This window comes from Oncorhynchus masou, chromosome 1, assembly GCF_036934945.1.
Source record: "Oncorhynchus masou masou isolate Uvic2021 chromosome 1, UVic_Omas_1.1, whole genome shotgun sequence".
In the NCBI taxonomy this organism is placed as follows: domain Eukaryota; kingdom Metazoa; phylum Chordata; class Actinopteri; order Salmoniformes; family Salmonidae; genus Oncorhynchus; species Oncorhynchus masou.
Window position 1 is genome coordinate 43,916,485 of NC_088212.1, and position 19,659 is coordinate 43,936,143.

Genomic DNA, 19,659 nt, shown 5'->3' on the forward strand with positions numbered 1-19,659 from the left:
AGGTGGGAGGAATCAATATTATTTAAATCCCTGTGATAATGTCCTTGGCTGCAGCTGGAATTTCACAGCTATCCAAGGAGTCCTTTCAGAAACTACACAAAGTGCTTACATTCTTGGGTTAGGGTCTGGTTTTGAATTGGGCATTCTTACAGACGGTAGCGTCCCGCCTGGCCAACATCCGGTGAAATTGCAGAGCGCCAAATTCAAAACACTGAAATACTCATAATAAACATTCAAAATATACAAGTGTTATACATTGGATTAAAGTTTCCCTTCTTGTTAATCCAGCCACTTTGTCAGATTTCAAAAGGGCCATGCGATTATCTAAGGACAGTGCCCTGCTTACAAAAGCATACAAACATTTTACATTTTACAACCAGGTAAAAGAATTACAAAAGTCAGCAAAGGCGATAAAATTAATCACTTACCTTTGATGATCTTCATATGTTAGCAGTCACAAGAGTCCATGTTACACAGTAAATGTTTGTTTTGTTCGATATAGTCCCTCTTTATATCGCAAAAACTTGTTGCCGCGTTTGTTCAGTAATCCACTGGCTCAAAGGTAGTCACGACATGCAGATGAAAACATCCTAATAGTACCTGTAAAGTTTGTCAAAAGGTGTTTATAATTAATCCTCAGGTTGTCTATTGTCCAAATAATTGATAATATTTCAACCGGACAATAGCGTCTTCAATAGAAAAGAAAAACAACGAATGGTGCGCAATCGGTCACGCGCTCAAAGCAGCTCTGGTTCATTTAGAGTCCATTGAATGAATGTTCGGATTCTTCCTCATTTTTCAGAATACAAGCCTGAAACAATGTCTAAAGACTGTTGACATCTAGTGGAAACTATAGGAACTGGAATTTGGGTCCTATCCAAATGCATATTGTATAGGCATTCAATAGAAAAGTACCCACATCAAAAATATCCCACTTCCTGGATAGATTTTACTCAGGTTTTCGCCTGTCATATCAGTTCTGTTATACTCACAGACGTTATTTTAACAGTTTTGGAAACTTTAGAGTGTTTTCTATCCAATACTACCAGGCATATACATATCCTAGCTTCTGGACCTGAGTAACAGCGAGTTTACTTTGGGCACGTTTGTCATCCAAACTTCAAAATACTGCTCCCTTTTCAAGAAAGGTTAATAAAGCCACACTGGCTGGCTGCTTATCTTAGCTGTCCTACAAGTTTTTTTTGAGTGACAGAGCGAGAACCCAAACTTTGGGCTCATTAAAAAAAAGATGCACCAGCACCCGATGTGAGATCGGGGGAGGTGGGGGTGCATGAGAGGGGCATGCTGGGAGCTTGCAGTCTGGAGTACGCACCTGGCGCCAGACTGAGACAATCACAGCAGAGTGCTGCCACACTCCACTATACACACACACACTTCTCTCAGCAGGCGAATTGAAGGGTGAAGCTGCGTTGAGTAGCGAACCACAGGGGTGAGTGGGGGCAGAGTACAACAATGTTCTCTGTTATTAACTCAGTCCTGACTGTCTGAATACAGCAGAGTTCTAGGCTCAGAGCGGATTCAAACGGTGTTGTTCTGTGGGTAACAAAAGCAGAACCAGGCAGTGCAGCCTCAGTTGGGTGGCTGATGTGGCTATGGTTGCAAAGGGAGGATATATTACTGGAAACTTTCAAAAGTTTACCATTAAACTACCTGAATTTTGGCATCTTTCAAGGATTTTACGTAATCTATCACAAGACATCCAGTGACCCCTTTAGGTACTTCAGACTATCACAGGTGTCTGTAATAATCTCTGGCCCTCTGTGTGGCCTCATCACATGTAAAATATATGAAATATTGTGATTTTAAAATAAATACAAAGCCGCAAAAAACATTAACCTAAATATAAACCATCAACTTAGTGAATACAAATGTATATTTTGTGTTGTATTTTTTACTATGTCAATATGTATTCGCTGTCAATGTTTTGTCATTTTTGTGAAAAAAAGTCAAGTTGGAAGAGTTCATTGAAAAGAATACCTATGTTGATTAGATGCTTTTTAAATTAATTAGGCTATTTTCTCTTGAACCATAAGGTCATGGACAAAGATGCAGTGCATTCGGAAAGAAGACTGTAATCGCTGCCAAAGGTGATTCGACAAAGTACTGAGTAAAGGGTCTGAATGTTATAGCAAATTTATAAAACAAAATAAAAACTAAAAAATGTCTAAAAACCTGTTTTTCTTTGTCATTATGGGGTATTGGTTGTAGATTGATGAGGGGAAAAAACTATTTAATCAATTTCAGAATAAGGCTGTTAAGTAACAAAATGTGGAAAAGTCAAGGGGTCTGAATACTTTCCCAATGCACTGTAAAATGTATACTATGTATGAAAATAAAAAAATGTTATTCAAGTATAAATTACTAACGTTTTTATTTAACCAGATAAGTCAGTTAAGAACAAATTCATATTTACAATGAAGGCCTACCCCGGGCAAACCCTAACTACGCTGGGCCAATTGTGTACCGCCCTACGGGACTCCCAATCACGGCCAGTTGTGATACAGCCTGGAATCGAACCAGGGTCTGTAGTGACACCTCTAGCACAGATGCAGTGCCTTACACCGCTGCGCCACTCGGGAGCCCACGTTAAAAAAGATAGCCATAGATTTTCTGTTGTTTCGAAAAATGACTGAAGATTCTGGAAACGTTGGTAAATTACGGGTAGCTTTGCAACCCTAGGAGTGGCTAAAAACCACCTACTGTAACAAGGTATTGGATAGCTGATGGATAGAGATCAACAAAGACCATCTACAGTACACTGACTGAATGAGGAGAGATGGTGAGGAGGATGGGACAGATTAGATTTCTTTACAGCCTCTGTGGAGTATCACACACACACACAGTATCCTGCTACTATGGTTTACCCCATGGCTCTAACAGCAGCACAGTGACACATCAACCTGGGCTAGACTGGGGCATTGTGTGTAACCTAATGGTCTATCATTTGTGACAGGGACTAATGCAATGTGACAATGAGATAATGACAGTCAAGGTTAGTGTACAGCTGAGCACCAGTGAGCATCCCATCCTATTTCTCTGTCACCATCTCTACCATTCCTGTTCATTTATTTTTTATTTTTTTATTATTGTAGTGAGGGTGGGGTGATTTGTTAGTAGTGATTGTAATCAGGGCAAAACTGCCCACAGATATTATATATGGAAACCACACAAGCTGATCGCCGTTGCTGCTGTTGTTATTATTGTTATTATTGATATCCTGCCTTCTTCGACATTTGAGAACCCAGTTGCATATAGTATCACATCCCCACAGCCTTGCATAAATCAAGATGATCCAAAACCACAAGAGAAGCATGTTGGGCCCACAGAAGGCCTACCTTTTTTAAAATGTCTGCATAAATTGACCCAAAACTTTCTGGCCCATATCCTATCCATCATGTAATAATTAGGGGAACAATGTTAACTTGAGGAACTCCAATCTTTGCATAAATCAATGGATGATGTGTGGTAAGCTCCAGTATAGACGTTGGTGCCTGTGTTTGCCTGTGTGTGTGTGTGTTAGACATACCAGCAGTACAGAATAGAAGCCAGGTTGTGTCTCCCACTGTCGTAGCTGCTCCTCAGCAGGCTTCAGTAGAGCGGTATCCTGACTGGTGGCCTGGGTCAGGGCCTGTAGGACCACCGAGCTGGCACTCTCCATATCCATACCTAGAGACACCTGGGGGTTAGAGAGCGAGAGAGAGGACAGGGGTGGAACAGAAGGGGGAGAGGAGAATGAAAGGGAGAGGGGATGGAGACAGAGGGTGAAGAAGAGCGAGAGTGTGAGGGGAGAGAGAGAAACAGTGAGAAGGGTTCAGCACCACCTTTGCATAACATTTTTACAGTAGGAATATGGAAATGATTAAAATTCTGTAGAAGGCACAAGGCAGACATTATGCCTGCACAAATAGATAAATAAACCAAGGAGATCTTTACATGCCTCTTCATCCCACCATCCCTCCCCTCCTTCCATCATCACGGTCCTCTCTCGCTCTATAACAGATCACACTAAGTAAAATCACTCAGAGGCTAGAATGGTAGTCCCAATGATGCAGGCAGGCACAGCAGAGCAACACACCTGGTCCTCATGTTGGCAGCACCCTCTGCAACTTAGAATGATTTCCGTCAATCCTACAGTCGAAACTGCCTGACTTGTAAATTTCAAAAAGGGAGACCCGAGTCAATCTCCAATGTTACTCAGAAGAACTAACAATGATACTCCCCGAAGAAATAGGCTATACAGTTCTCTGTCTGTACGGCACGACTTTCAATTATTTCTCAGCATTGCCTGAAATAACTTTAAATGTTTCATGTTTTTACTACGCATTTGATAACGTCTACATCCCAGCAGAATTGGTTGTTTTTAGGGAGACATGAACATTTTTTAATATATTTTTTTTACTTCCCTGTCAAAAAACTAAAATCTGCTTTACCCAACTGTGTGGAGACCGAAGGGGCCCCCGGTGTTATGTAAGCCTGAGACCAGGTTTGATCATTTATAAGTCTAAATTGAATTAATGATGATAGACACACAGGAAGTTTATCTCGTTACATAGACGCCCAAACCACTTTTTGATTCAAAACACAATGGTGAGTTCTATATCCAGTTATAAATCAAATGGCACAATGGAAAACAACATCTAGTGGTTAAAGTCGAGATGCTGCTGCATGCATATAAATAATATCCCCATAATCTAAAATAGACGTAAAAATGGCGTGGACAATTTCCTTCCTATTAACAGAAGTCAGACCTTGAACTGAAACTTCTTCACCAGCTCAGTAACATGACAGTTTGTCATCAAGCCAGATACCAAGATATTTGTAGGATGGAAGGAAGTTAATTTGTGTACCATTCAAACCAGTCATTACAAATTCATTTAAAAGTGGGTTATGGGACCTACAAGCTATATAAATAACATTGGTAATTCAGTAACAAATATATAGCTTGATTAACATTAAGAATACCATTTACAGATAGAAAATAACGACAACAGCCACCCTCGAAGCAGCATTACCCATGCAGGGTAAGGGGAACACCCACTCCAAGTCTCAGAGCGAGTGACCTTTGAAACGCTATTAGCGTGCACCCGGCTAACTAGCTAGCCATTACACTTCGGTTACACCAGCCTCATCTCGGGAGTTGATAGGCTTGAAGTCATAAACAGCGCAATGCATGACACACAACGAAGAGCTGCTGGCAAAACGCACAAAAGTGCTGTTTGAATGAATGCTTACGAGCCTGCTGCTGCCTACCACCGCTCAGTCAGAAACGTGTATGCTCAGTCAGATTTTATGCAATGCTGGACACGCTAGATAAACTAGTAATATCATCAAACATGTGTAGTTAACTAGTGATTATGATTGAATGTTTTTTATAAGAGAAGTTTAATGCTAGCTAGCACCTTACTTTGGCTTACTGCATTCACGTAACAGGCCGTCTCCTTGTGGAGTGCAACGAGAGGCAGGTGGTTATAGCAGATTGGATCCCCCGAGCTGACAAGGTGAAAATCTGTCGTTCTGCCCCTGAACGAGGCAGTTAACCCACCGTTCCTCGGCCGTGTTCTTTACTGACTTGCCTAGTTAAATAAAGATTAAATAAATGTGTTAAAAAAAATAATAATAATAATAATTTTAAAAAATGGGCCAAATAAGTGTCCAAAAATACCGGTCATTCCGATTAATCGGTCGACCTCTAGTTCCAACATCTAGTGGAAAGCCTTCACAGAAGAGTGGAGGCTGTTATAGCAGCAAAGAGGGGACCAACTCCATGTTAATGCCCATCATTTTAGAATGAGACATTCAACGAGCAGGTATCCACATAATTTTTGTCAAGTCGTGTATTTCTCAATTGCCTAAATAGCTAATGAGTCAGTTAGTCTAGCCTTGGCCCAGACTTGATTTCTTATCTTGAGGCGGTCAGAGTACAGGACAGTACCATGGATTAGTTTGTTTTTTGACTCTGAATCGCTCGAAAGGGGCATATTTATCAACCAGAGGTAAAAATGGATGAAAAGTGGCAAAACAGTGTCTGGTATGCAGCTAGTATAAAACAGCTCTGCATAACAGATTATGACGGAATGCCTGGGGTGAGAATTTCCACTTACACAGTAGACCACAGCAATAAATATAAATATTTTGGCTTATGGACACTTTTAAGAAAGCATTATGACATAAAAGGTCTTACATAAATAGCCCCTTTTTTGCCCATCACATCTGAAAATGTTGTCGTTTGCAATGGCAACATCCTTATCCATAATCAAATTACTCAGCCAGGTCTGTGAGATAACCAGAACTTCTGGGCTAGTGTCATGCACCCAGACATCCATCCAGAAAGTCCAGTTCAGACATCAGGCTTCACACATTTATATGTAACAGTCCAAGCCCTTCGTGGGGCTTGAAAACAGCAGGAGTATCCATGGTGACAAGAGTCAATCGAACTGGATGAGATAACCACAATAGGCTTCCTGATTGGATTCAAAGTTGCAGAGCTAGTCGTAGAATTCAGGTAAATGTGCACAAGATTACTATGGACAATACCACTCCGCATGTGGACACATGTAGCAAAACATTAGCTTGATATAATTCTATTAATAGCATAGGTGGAGCAAACAATAGTGGGTTCCTTAAGGCAGCTAACAGCGCTATCAACGGAAATGTAATTAACAGGCACAGAATGGCCATTTACAATACCCTATAAACATGGGAAGCTGTGTTGGAATTATATCGCTGCGATTTAATGAGAGTAGAAACATTTGAGGAGTTAAAGGCAATGAATAGTCAAAATCAGGAATTTCATGAAATGTTATATTTCGATTCAACCAGATCAAAGTATAATAACCGAAGTATGAAAAATGGCCGTCGCTTCTACATTGACAAAGTGTGATCATAAAAAGTTACTGATCCTTGCCCATGTCAAACATTTGGATTCAGGAGGGGGGATTATTAAGGGGATAGGGTGACGTCACTCCAACTCATTTTAATACACAAATGGTAACATGATAGTCGCTTACCTAATTTATGTACCGGCTTGTAACCAACATTGGAGAAGGCATGTTAGCGGAAGGGCGTGGTTTATATAGCTACTCTACCGGTGCCAAAATTTTACTGTAGGGTGTCAGCAAATATAATTATAAGTTTACACTATTCATCTATGGCAAAGATACTTAAGGGAGTGCCAAATGGGAGATGTATATAAAAAAAATTAAAAACAATTGATGCAATTTCAATGTTGTATCACCAAATTTGCTTGAAAGGATTTTACTGCATCCAAGTTTCTTAACCTAGGCGTTTCAAAGAGCTGTCAGCCAAGATTCCTGCCCACTCAGCCGGTCTTCTCAAACATCCTGGTAGTTAGCTATGAGAGATAAAGTACTTTTTCTCAGGGAAAAATATTATGGGTGACATTTAGTCACTCAAAAGGCTATTTTACATGGGAATCAGCATGACTGTTCACAACCTTTAAAAAGACAAAAAACAAGCTGAAACGCTTAGGCATATCAAGTAGGCTAGGAGAGTAAAATATATGATAATGTAAACGGGCAATCCGGGATTGGTACATACATGTTTTTACTTTTAAACACACACACACACACACACACACACACACACACACACAAAGCTATGCTCCCTCACGTTTTATCCACATATCCCTTTGAAATTCATACAGAACACTGCATATCCAGCAATGGATAAAAGCAACTCGTACACCAGCACTTGTGCCATAAAGCTAGAAGAACAGAGACAGACAGACAGCCAGAGATCAGAGCACAAGGTGTGCAGGGGAAGGCCTATTCAGTAAGGAAATCAGCTTTGCTAGACTGCCATCTAGAGGCATGAAGAAATTAGAATCCAAAACACCAAACAAGAGAGAATGCTGTTGTGTAGGCCTACAGAGTATGGTGATAGATGCTAAACTCAGTACAAAGAAGTGTTAAATATCATACAGCAGCATATTGCAACACGTTTTAAACTAACCCAAGCTGAATCTCAATAGCCTTTCCTCGACTCCTTCTCCAAACCTTCACTCACTTCCTACTCAGTCAGATGGAAGTGAGAAGAGGATTCAAGGAGAAGAAACAAGTATAAGAGGAAACATGCTTGTTAGCAATGAGTCATGAAAAATGCATTTAAATTCACTGCCAAAAGAACACATTAGAACACATTTATTTACTTATTTTTAGAGAAGAAACAAATTGAGATGGAAAAGCGTTTCCAGTGTAAACTTAAATGACTAAAACCAGATCATGTAGAAAAGATAAATGGAACTATACATTTTTAAGTACGAGTATCTTTGAAAGAAAAATAAAAGCTAGACAGTCAGAGAATTTAAAATAAAATCTGCACTCAGGAGTATTTTTATCATGGCATCGGCCCCCACAGATTTTGTTATGTTTGAGTCACTCGGAATGCATAAGCCATGGCAAAATGTGTAGAACTGCAGGGAATTAGCTTTAAACAGCTACAACGTTAGCCGTAATTAGGTTGTCATTATGGGAAAAGGAGGGTTGAACATGCCCCAATTCACATCAACAGGGCTGTAGTGGAACGGGTCGACGGTTTCAAGTTCCTTGGTGTCCACATCAACAAACTACTATGGTCCAAACACACCACGAAAGTCGTGAAGAGGGCACGACAATGCCTTTCCCCCTTCAGGAGACTGAAAAGATTTGGTACGGGTCCCCAGATTAGAGGTTGACCGATTAATTGGAATGACCAATTAATTAGGGCCAATTTCAAGTTTTCATAAGAATGGGTAATCGGCAATTGTGGATGCCGATTATGGCTGATTATATTGCAATCCACGAGGAGACTGCGTGGCAGGCTGACCACCTGTTACGCGAGCGCAGGCAGCAAGGAGCCATGGTAAGTTGCTAGTTAGCATTAAACTTATCTTATAAAAAACAATCAATCTTAACATAATCAATAGTTAACTACACATGGTTGATGATATTACTAGTTGAACTAGCTTGTCCTGCGTTGCATATAATCAATGCGCTGCCTGGAATTGTGTCACTTCTCTTTCATTCAGTGTAAGCAGTCAGGGTATATGCAGCAGTTCGGGTCGCCTGGTTCGTTGCGAACGGTGTGAAGACCATTTCTTCCTAACAAAGACCGTAATTAATTTGCCAGCATTTTACATAATTATGACATGACATTGAAGGTTGTGCAATGTAACTGCAATATTTAGACTTAGGGTTGCCACCCGTTCGATACAATACGGAACAGTTCCGTATTTCACAGAAAGAATAAACGTTATGTAGTTTCCGGATTTGGCAAAATATTAATGACCTGTTTATAATATTATAATTAAGTCAATTATTTGATAGAGCAGTCTGACTGAGCGGTGGTAGGCAGCAGCAGGCTCGTAAGCATTCATTCAAACCGCACTTTCCTCCGTTTGCCAGCAGCTTTTCGCAAAGCTTGAAGCTCAGCGCTGTTTATTTAATTTTACCTTTATTTAACCAGGCAAGTCAGTTAAGAACAAATTGTTATTTTCAATGACGGCCTGGAAACAGTGGGTTAACTGCCTGTTCAGGGGCAGAACAACCTTGTCAGCTCGGGGGTTTGAACTCGCAACCTTCCGGTTACTAGTCCAACGCTCTAACCACTAGGCTACCCTGCCGCCCCAATGACTTAAAGCCTATCAACTCCCGAGATTAGGCTGACAATACTATAGTGCCTAAAACAACATCCAATAGTCAAAGGTCTATGAAATACAAAAAGGTATAGGGAGAAAAGGTCCTATAATAACTACAACCTAAAACTTCTTACCTGGGAATATTGAAGACTCATGTTAAAAGGAACGACCAGCTATCATATGTTGTCCTGTTCTGAGCAAGGAACATAAACGTTAGCTCTTTTACATTGCACTTTTACTTTCTTCTCCAACACTTTGTTTTTGCATTATTTTAACCAAATTGAACATGTTTCATTATTTGAGGCTAAATTGATTTTTATGTATTATATTAAGTTAAAATAAGTGTTCATTCAGTATTGTTGTAATTGTCATTATTACAAATAAATAAATACATTTTTTTTTTTTTATCTGCCGATTAATCGGTATCGGCTTTTTTTGGTCCTCCAGTCATCGGTATTGGCGTTGAAAAATCATAAGCGGTCGACCTCTAATTAAAACCTGTGGCCGGATGAAACACATGCACTCACACCTATTGCCCGTTATTCATGGTCCTCCTGAACCAGTCCTTGGTTATTGATGAATCAGGAAGTCAGATTTCACCATTTAAATTAGTGATGCACTGAAATGACATTTTTGGCCGATACCAATATCCAATATATTCCTTGCCAAAACAAACAATACCAATATTAAAATTTAAAGGCCCTTTAAGCATTCAAAGACAGTTAAAAAGTTAACACACACACGGTGGTCTAAGGCACTGTATCTCAGCGCAAGAAGTGTAATACAGTCCCTGGTTCGAATCCAGGCTGTATCACATCCGGCCGTGATTGGGAGTCCCATAGGGTGGCGCACAATTGGCCCAGTTTCATCCAGGTTTGGACGTCATTGTAAATATGAATTTGTTCTAAACTGACTTACCTAGTTAAATAAAGGTTACAGACACACACACACCACACTGACTAAAAAGTTATTTCAGTGGCATTTACATATGTCCCCATTACCAGTAAATCATCATCAAAACCAATTTCTTTCACTTACTTGCTGTGCTGTTTCATTGTTCATTTGTCATTTCACTCAACCAGGATTTCATCATAAATTGCCTTGCAAAAGCATTCATCCCCCTTGGCTTTTTTCCTATATTTTTGCATGACAACCTGTACCTTAAATTGATTTTTATTTGGATTTCATGTGATGGACAAAAACAAAATTCTCAAAATTGGTGACATGAAATGGGGAAAAAAGTCATTTAAAAAAATGCAAAAAAATAAACTGAAAAGTGGTGCGTGCGTGCATATGTGCAGTTGAAGTCGGAAGTTTACATACACTTAGGTTGGAGTCATAAAAACTTGTTTTTCAACCACTCCACAAATTTCTTGTTAACAAACCATAGTTTTGGCAAGTCGGTAAGGACATCTACTTTGTGCATGACACAAGTCATTTTTTCAACAATTGTTTACAGACAGGTTATTTCTCTTTTAATTCACTGTATCCAGTGGGTCAGAAGTTTACATACACTAAGTTGACTGTGCCTTTAAACAACTTGGAAGATTCCAGAAAATGATGTCATGGCTTTAGAAGCTTCTGATAGGCTAATTGACCTGAAGTCAATTGTAGGTGTACCTGTGGAAGTATTTCAAGGCCTACCTTCAAACTCAGTGCCTCTTTGCTTGACATCATGGGAAAATCAAAAGAAATCAGCCAAGACCTCAGAAAAAATAATTGTAGACCTCTACAAGTCTGATTCATCCTTGGGGGCAATTTCCAAATGACTGAAGATACCACGTTCATCTGTACAAACAATAGTAGGCAGGTATAAACACTATGGGACCACGCAGCCATCATACCGCTCAGGAAGGAGACGCGTTCTGTCTCCTAGAGATGAACGTACTTTGATATGAAAAGTGCAAATCAATCCCAGAACAACAGCAAACAATCTTGTGAAGATGCTGGAGGAAACAGGTACAAAAGTATCGATATCCACAGTATCATCTCAAGACGTCAGGAAGTTAAAACCTGTTAGGGATAGGGGGCAGCATTTTCACTTTTGGATAAATAGCGTGCCCAATTTCAACTTCCTGCTACTCATGCCAGGAATATATTATATGCATATGATTAGTAGGTGTGGATAGAAAACACTCTGAAGTTTCTAAAACGGTTTCAATCATGTCTGTGAATAAAACAGAACTTATGTAGCAGGCAAAACCCTGAGGAATAACTGTTTAGATTTTTTATTTCTTGGCCTCTGACCGTTCCCTCAGTTGCCTTTCCCAAGGGATATTTGATAGCAACCATTTTACAGTTCCTACGACTTCCACTGGATGTCACCAGTCTTTGGAATTTGGTTGAAGTTAATCATTTGTGCAACGAAGAAGAAGAACATCCTGGAACAACATTACATTGTTGAGAGTTACGCAAGACAAAAAAAGGTGCATGGTTTATTTACTTGCTGTATTGAATACAGATTGCCCCGTCTACAATTTGATCGATTATAAACGTTTAAAAATACCTAAAGTTGTATTACAAAAGTAGTTTGAAATATTTTGGCAAAGTTTATAGGCAACTTTTGAAATGTTTTGTAGTGACGTTCTGTTTTTGTAAGCTGTTTTTTTCCAGATCAAACGTGCTTTATAAATGGACATTTTGGGTATATATGGACGGAATTAATTTAAAAAAAAGACCAATTGTGATGTTTATGGGACACATTGGAGTGCCAACAAAAGAAGCTCGTCAAAGGTAATGCATGTTTTATATTTTATTTCAGCGTTTTGTGTAGCGCCTGCTACGCTAGCTCTTTTGTTTACTACTGGTTCAGATGGGTGCATGCTATCAGATAATAGCTTCTTATGCTTTCGCCGAAAATAATTTTTAAATCGGACATGTTGGCTGGATTCACAACGAGTGTAGCTTTAATTGAGTATCTTACATGTGTGATTTAATGAAAGTTTGAATTTTATATAATTTTATTTGAATCTGGCGCTCTGCATTTCCCCAGGCAATTGGCCAGTTGAGACGCTAGCGTCTCCATATCCTCAAGAGGTTTTAATCTCTTGAAGCTAGGGGGCACTATTTTTATGTTTGGAAAAATAACGTTCCCAAAGTAAATGGCCTATTTCTCAGGACCAGATGCTAGAATATGCATATAATTGACAGATTAGGATAGAAAACACTAAAAAGTTTCCAAAACTGTCAAAATATTGTCTGTGAGTATAACAGAACTGATATTGCAGGCGAAACTCTGAGGAAAATCCAATCAGGAAGTGCCTCTTATTTTGAAACCCTTCTGTTCCAATGCATGCCTATCCTCCATTTAAAGGGATATCAACCAGATTCCTTTTTCTCTGGCTTCCCTAGGTGTCAAGTCTTTAGACATAGTTTCAGGCTTTTGTTTTGAAAGATCACATTGGGTAAGTGGATAGGTGGGGGCTCTGAGTTTTTGCGCTACAGAGTAAAGCCGCCATTGTTCCTCCCGCTGTTATTGAAAAACCTACACACGCGGTTGATATATTATCATTTTTTTTTAACTACCTGAAGAATGATTATAAAAAACGTTTGACATGTTTGTGGACATTATGAAGACTATTTGGAATTTCCGTCTATGTTGTCGTGACCTCTCTTTCCTGTGGATTTCTGAACATAACGCGACAAAACGAACAGAGGTATTTTGGGTATAAAAATAATCTTTATGGAACAAAAGGAACATTTGTGTAACTGGGAGTCTCGTGAGTGAAAACATCCAAAGATCAAAGGTAAACGGGTAATTTGATTGCTTTTCTGATTTTCGTGACCAAGCTTCCTGATGCTAAGTGTACATAATGCTATGCTAGGCTATCGATAAACTTACACAAACGCTTGGATTGCTTTCGCTGTAAAGCATAATTTCAAAATCTGAGACGACAGGTGGGTTAACAAAAGGCTAAACTGTGTTTTGCAATATTGCACTTGTGATTTCATGAATATTAATATTTTTTAGTAATATTATTTGACTGTTGCGCTATGCTATTCAGCGGTTGCTGACAAAAATGATCCCGCGAGAGGGATGGGTAGCGTCAAGAAGTTTAAATAAAATGGTGATCTTACTGACCTAAAACAGGGAATTTTTTACTAGGATTAAATGTCAGGAATTGTGAAAAACTGAGTTAAAATGCATTTGGCTAAGGTGTATGGAAATTTCCGACTTCAACTGTATTCACCACCTTTGCTATGAATCCCCTAAATAAGATCTTGTGAAACCAATTACCTTCAGAAGTCACATAATTAGTTAAATAAAGTCCACCTGTGTGCAATCTAAGTGTGACATGATCTGTCAAATGATCTCAGTATATACACCTGTTCTGAAAGGCTCCAGAGTCTGCCACACCACTAAGCAAGGGGCACCACCAGAAGTATAGAAGTACAGATCAGGGTTGGGCTATAAAAAACACCAGAAATTTTGTACATGCCACAGAGCACCATTACATCAGTTATTTAAAAATGGAAAGAATATGGCACCACAACAAACCTGCCAAGAGAGCGCTGCCCACCAAAATGCACAGATCGGGCAAGGTGGGCATTAATCAGAGAGGCAACAAAGAGACCTAAGATAACCCTGAAGGAGCTGGAAAGCTCCACAGTAGAGATTGGAATATCTGTCCAGAGGACCACTTTAAGCCGTAGAAAAGTACAAAAATAAGCAAACATGTTTGGTGTTGCCAAAAGGCATGCGGGAGACTCCCCAAACATATGGAAGAATGTACTCTTGTCAGATGAGACTAGAGCATTGAGCTTGAGCTTTTTGGCCATCAAGGAAAATGCTATCACTTGCGCAAACCCAACACCTCTCATCACCCCGAGAACACATTTCCAAGAGTGAAGCATGGTGGTGATAGCGTCATGCTGTGGGGAAGTTTTTCATTGGCAGTGACTGGGAAACTGTTCAGAATTTAAAATATAATTGATGACGCTAAATACAGGGGCATTTTTTAGGCAAACGCATTTCAGTCTTTCAGAGATTTGAGACTGGGACGGAGGTTCACCTTCCAGCAGGACAACGAACCTAAGCATACTGCCAAAGCAACACTGGAGTGGTTTAAAGGGAAAACATTTAAATGTATTAGAATGGCCTAGTCAAAGCCAGATCTCAATCCAATTGACAATCTGTGGTATGACTTAGATTGCTGTACACCAGCGGAACCCATCCAACTTGAAGGAACTGGAGCAGTTTTGCCTTGAAGAATAGGCAGAAATCCCAGTGGCTAGATGTGCCAAGCCTGTAGAGACATACCCCAAGAGACTTGCAGCTATAATTGCTGCAAAAGGTGGCTCTACAAAGTATTGACATTGGGGGAGGGGGTGAATAGATATGTGCGCTCAAGTTAAGTTAGTGTCTTATTTATTGCTTGTTTTACAATAAATAAATAAAATTGCATCAAAGTGGTAGGCATGTTTTGTAAATCAAATGATACAAAACCCCCCCAAAACATATATTTTAAAACATATATTTTAATTCCAGAATGTAAGGCAACAAAATAGGAAAAATGCCAAGGGAGTGAATACTTTCTCAAGCCACTGTACATGTCAAGCAGTGAAGTTTCAGCTCTGTCTGTCCATGACCTCTCTTCCTTAGTGCGCACTGTCACCGTGTCCGTTTCCATCTTGTCCAGCTGTGTATGTAACATTTCAAGTAAACCCTGTTTGTCTGCATCGAAATAGCGGTCCTTGTACTTAGCATCGAGCATGGTGGCGACACAGTAAAGAGGCTCAGAAAATGCCCCCGAATCGCTTGTTCACAGCCTGTGTCGGCAGTTTTGTTGAGCAAAGTTACACAGTAATAATATCACTGCTATTAGCTTCACGACATACTATGGAATGCCGTTTGGGTCTTTGATTGTCAAAAAAGATATGTCAAATAACACAATTTGTCACGTTAAATAAGCATTTAATTTGACACTTCAAATAACACAGTTCTATTATAGAATGTTGTGTGTTCTGAATTTGCATGTGCAAGCCAAGCGCCACCACCACTGTCGAAGCTGTACAAAAAAGTCTGCAAACAAGAAAACACCGGCCACGAACGACGAGTTTACAATACTGAGTTGGTAATAAAGCATTATTTGTTGGGCCGCACCTTCTGGGGTAGCTAGCTAGCTTCAGCTTGCTAGCACCAATACAACCAGCATGAAAACAATGACCAATAGAAACTGCAGTAATTTTCACTATGTTTAGCAATGATTTGGGAATCCTAGTAAGTATTAGCTATACTTGTTGTTCGCCTATTGAAATTGAACTTCAGTTCATGAAAATAAATAGCAGCCAGCTACTTAACCCTGTTGCCCAAAGCTAACGTTATTAGCAGTCAGCTTGCTTCATCCGGCTAGTGAGGCTCAACCGGACCAGGTTATGTGTTGTGAAGCTAGCCACAATAAGGATTAGGCACAATAGTGGAATTTGTGGTTTGCCTTCAAAATAAAGGTACCTCTGAAAGTGATGGTTACAATTGGAGGAATCATGCCATATTTAGACTAGATCATGTTAAACAAGTTTGGAATGTGAAGCTATGAAATGGGGTATCAGTCTACCCAATATATTTTTTCGCCAACATCCTCAGAGTTATCAGACTCCAAAAACATCCACGCGGTATTGTTTTTCCTCGGGAATAGTGTTTAATACACATAGGTTGACAATAAATGTGCTCAATTCAGTTGTTTCAGAGTCCCACAATTAGAGCTACGACACTAATGTTCTCTGGGTGTCACTGAGTAAACCCATGTCATTGAGCCACAATCCATAGGTAAGGCTGTACAGTGAAACAAGTATGCCCCCAATGCAATTATAAAGTATAATACATCCAGTGTGATTACAACAGATTGTGAAATTAACAAACTATTGTATTTAGTTGATTTTATATAACATTCCAACTTTGTTTAGCATGATCTATTCAATTATGGCTTAATTCTACTATTTGTATTCATTTACATCAATGTCAATTACTTACTTTTACTTTGAAGGCTAACCGCAAAGTCCACTATTGTGGCTAATCCTTATTGTGGCTAGCTTCACAGATGGGTCCGACCATTAATCAAATAAGAAATGTCTTGTAAATGAGGGTTATTTTAAATTACACCTAGCTATATAGATATCTAGCTAACAGATGTTATGCTATGCTATGTTTTTGGGGAAGAACATTGCTTGCATCCATGAGCTAGCTTTTTTTATGACCAGCACTATAGGTACGCGAGACAACTTTACCAGCATCATAGCATACGTATCGATGAATCAGTCTGACATGAAATACAAGTGATAGTGTAATCAACGTGTAGTAACGTAAAAAATGTATAAACACGTTATGATTATGTGACATGTGCAGTTATATACAGGTCCTGATTGGTCAATAAGCTTAATTGACACGTAAAATAGTGTTATTTGACTCTTTTTTTGACACGCAAAGACCCAAATGGTGTTCCATAGAAATCCTGGTTGAGAATGAAATGACTGAACAAATTAACAACGAACCAGCACAGCAAGTAAGTGAAAGAAATAGGTTTTGATTATGTTTTACTGGTAATGGGGACATAGTCAATGCCAAAAAAGTCTGCTGTGTGGACCGAGCAGTCAACAAGCCGAGCAGTCATTTGAAAGAGTAAGAAATATATTTTGATTTGTTTAACACTTTTTTGGTACCTACATGATTCCATATTTGGTATTTAATATTTTTAATGTCTTCACTAGTATTCTACAATGTAGAAAAAAGTACAAATAAAGTAAAACCCTTGAATGAGTAGGTGCCCAAATTTTACAGGTACAAAATGTTATTACATTTTGCATAAGAGCGATATCTTATGGGTTCCCCATCCGTATGTAAGGCTTGCTTTATATGTAAGGCTCCGTATGTATGTTTATTTTTAATTTTAAATACTTCTAGTACATTCTTTCACCCTCTCTCCACTGGGATTCTCTGCCTCTGACCCTATTTATGGTGTCTGAGTTACTGGCTTACTTGTGCTCTTCCATGCAGTCCCTAGGAGGGGTGCATCACTTGAGTGGGTTGAGTCACTGACGTGATCTTCCTGTCCGGTTTTGCGCCCCCTCAGGCTCGTGCGGTGGAGGAGTTCTTAGTGGGCTACACTCAGCCTTGTCTCAGGGTAGTAAGTAGGTGGTCTGTTGATATCCCTGTAGTGGTGTGGGTGCTATCCCTTGGCAAAGTGGGTGGAGTTATATCCTGCCTGGTTGGGTATCATTGGACGGGCAACAGTGTCCCCTGACCCTGTCTCAGCTGCCAGTATCTATACTGCAATAGTATATGTGCCCGGGAAGCTCGGATCAGTCTTATATCTGGTGTCCTGTGTGAATTTAAGTAATTCTCTCTCTCCCTTTCAAAGGACCTGAGCCCGAGAATCATGCCTCAGGACTACCTGGCCTGATGACTCATTGCTGTCCACCTGGTCGTGCTGCTGTTCCTGTTTCAACTGTTCTGCCTGCAGCTATGGAACCCCTGACCTGTTCACCGGACGCACTACCTTGTCCCGGACCTGCTTTTTTCGTCTTTCACTGAATGCTCGGCTATGAAAAGCCAATTGACATTTTCTCCTGAGGTACTGACCTGTTGCACCCTCTACAACCACTGTGATTGTTATTTGACCTTGCTGGTCATCGATGAACATCTTGAAGAACAATCTGGCCATGTGCTCTCTGAGGTTTTAGGCTGAGTGTCTGTATTCACACTTTGTGACATCTGCTGATGTAAAAAAGGCTTTATAAATACGTTTGATTTTATTTGATCAGTGGGTGATATGTGTATGTTTCATTGGAGTGTGGTTACACAGATGTGCTCTCGAAACAACATATTAGAATATCAAAAACAATTGGGAGTTTGTTTTGTTGGTGGTATAGGCCTGTGTAAACTAAAAGACGTATCAGAAATGTCAGAATTTCTGATTCAATACGCATTGCTGGGAGTATCATCACGAGCAAGAGTCCAGTCATAGTTAGACAGATGAAACATAGCTAGCTTCACTGCAAGATGGATATGACTAACGTTAGCCCTCGTCCTAGCTATAAAATCAAAACAATGATTTGGCATATCTGACCACCCCCACTAGCCTCAACTCTCAAGGCACATTCTGCAGCTGGAAAGCTTCATACCGTTGGGCTCTTATTATAATAAAAATAGAGCTAACGTTAACTAGCTACAATACATACCTAAAATATATTTTTGCTATTCTGCAAAGCTGTCAAATACATAGCTAGCTACAGTAGCTAACATTAGCTAGATACCTAAACTAGAGGTACCTTGCTAGCTAGCTACCGTACGTCGGTTATTCTAAAAAAAAAAAAAAATCGTTGGAGAATTTGTCCTCAGTAGCTTGGTAGAGACTAGAGCGCTAAATTTGCTTGCTACGTTTCTTTCATGTAACGTTAGCTAGGTGAATTGTCAACACAGACGCGGAGGAAGAAACTTGGAAGAAACGTGTCTGTCAACTAGCAAGCTAGCTAACGTTAGCTATCTTTACAAGGATGTTGCTAACACGACTTAAGGGGGAGGCTTTCATTTGCGAATGGCACACTTTTGCAGATTGCAGTCACAAATTACGACTCACCTAAGAAATGATATCTTGATAGAAACACTGAAACTTGACTAATCTTGTGTCAGCTGTTCGCAGCTACAAACGCACACGCTGTCGCTTGGAAGGGCGCGATCCACAGCAAGCAAGACGCGTTTTGATGACGTACAATATTGCCTTACCACCAATAGCTTAACTTAAGTTATTTTAGATCGTGTACATAAATACATGTCTGTGCCACCACCAGCTTCACTAAAATACTACACTTTTGATCTCAAATCCTAAATGCTGAAGTATAGAGACATTTTAAATGTTTAAATGAATTGTCCAAATCATGCAGGCATGGTCCAAATACAGTGCCTTCGGAAAGTATTCAGACTCCTTAACTTTTTCCACATTTTGTTACGTTACCTTATTCTAAAATTGATTAAATATAATTTTTCCCCTTAATAATCTACACACAATACC

At 39.7% G+C, this 19,659-nt stretch overlaps 1 protein-coding gene across 3 annotated transcripts in view; it reads right to left on the minus strand.

The window, feature by feature from the left end:
• Positions 1–19,328, minus strand: part of ipo11 (importin 11) — a 240,221-nt gene extending 220,893 nt beyond the window's left edge. The window contains exons 1-2 of one of the 3 annotated variants that reach the window (XM_064972628.1): positions 19,228–19,328; positions 3,548–3,697 (exon numbers count right to left, since the gene is read on the minus strand). In XM_064972628.1, the coding sequence (XP_064828700.1) occupies positions 3,548–3,685 (138 nt within the window). In that variant the 5' untranslated portion in view covers positions 3,686–3,697; positions 19,228–19,328. Of the gene's footprint in view, positions 1–3,547; positions 3,698–7,028; positions 7,057–9,789; positions 9,835–19,227 lie in introns of those variants that run through there. The other 2 variants (XM_064972627.1, XM_064972629.1) reach the window with 2 other exon arrangements.
• Positions 19,329–19,659: the final 331 nt, after the last annotated feature.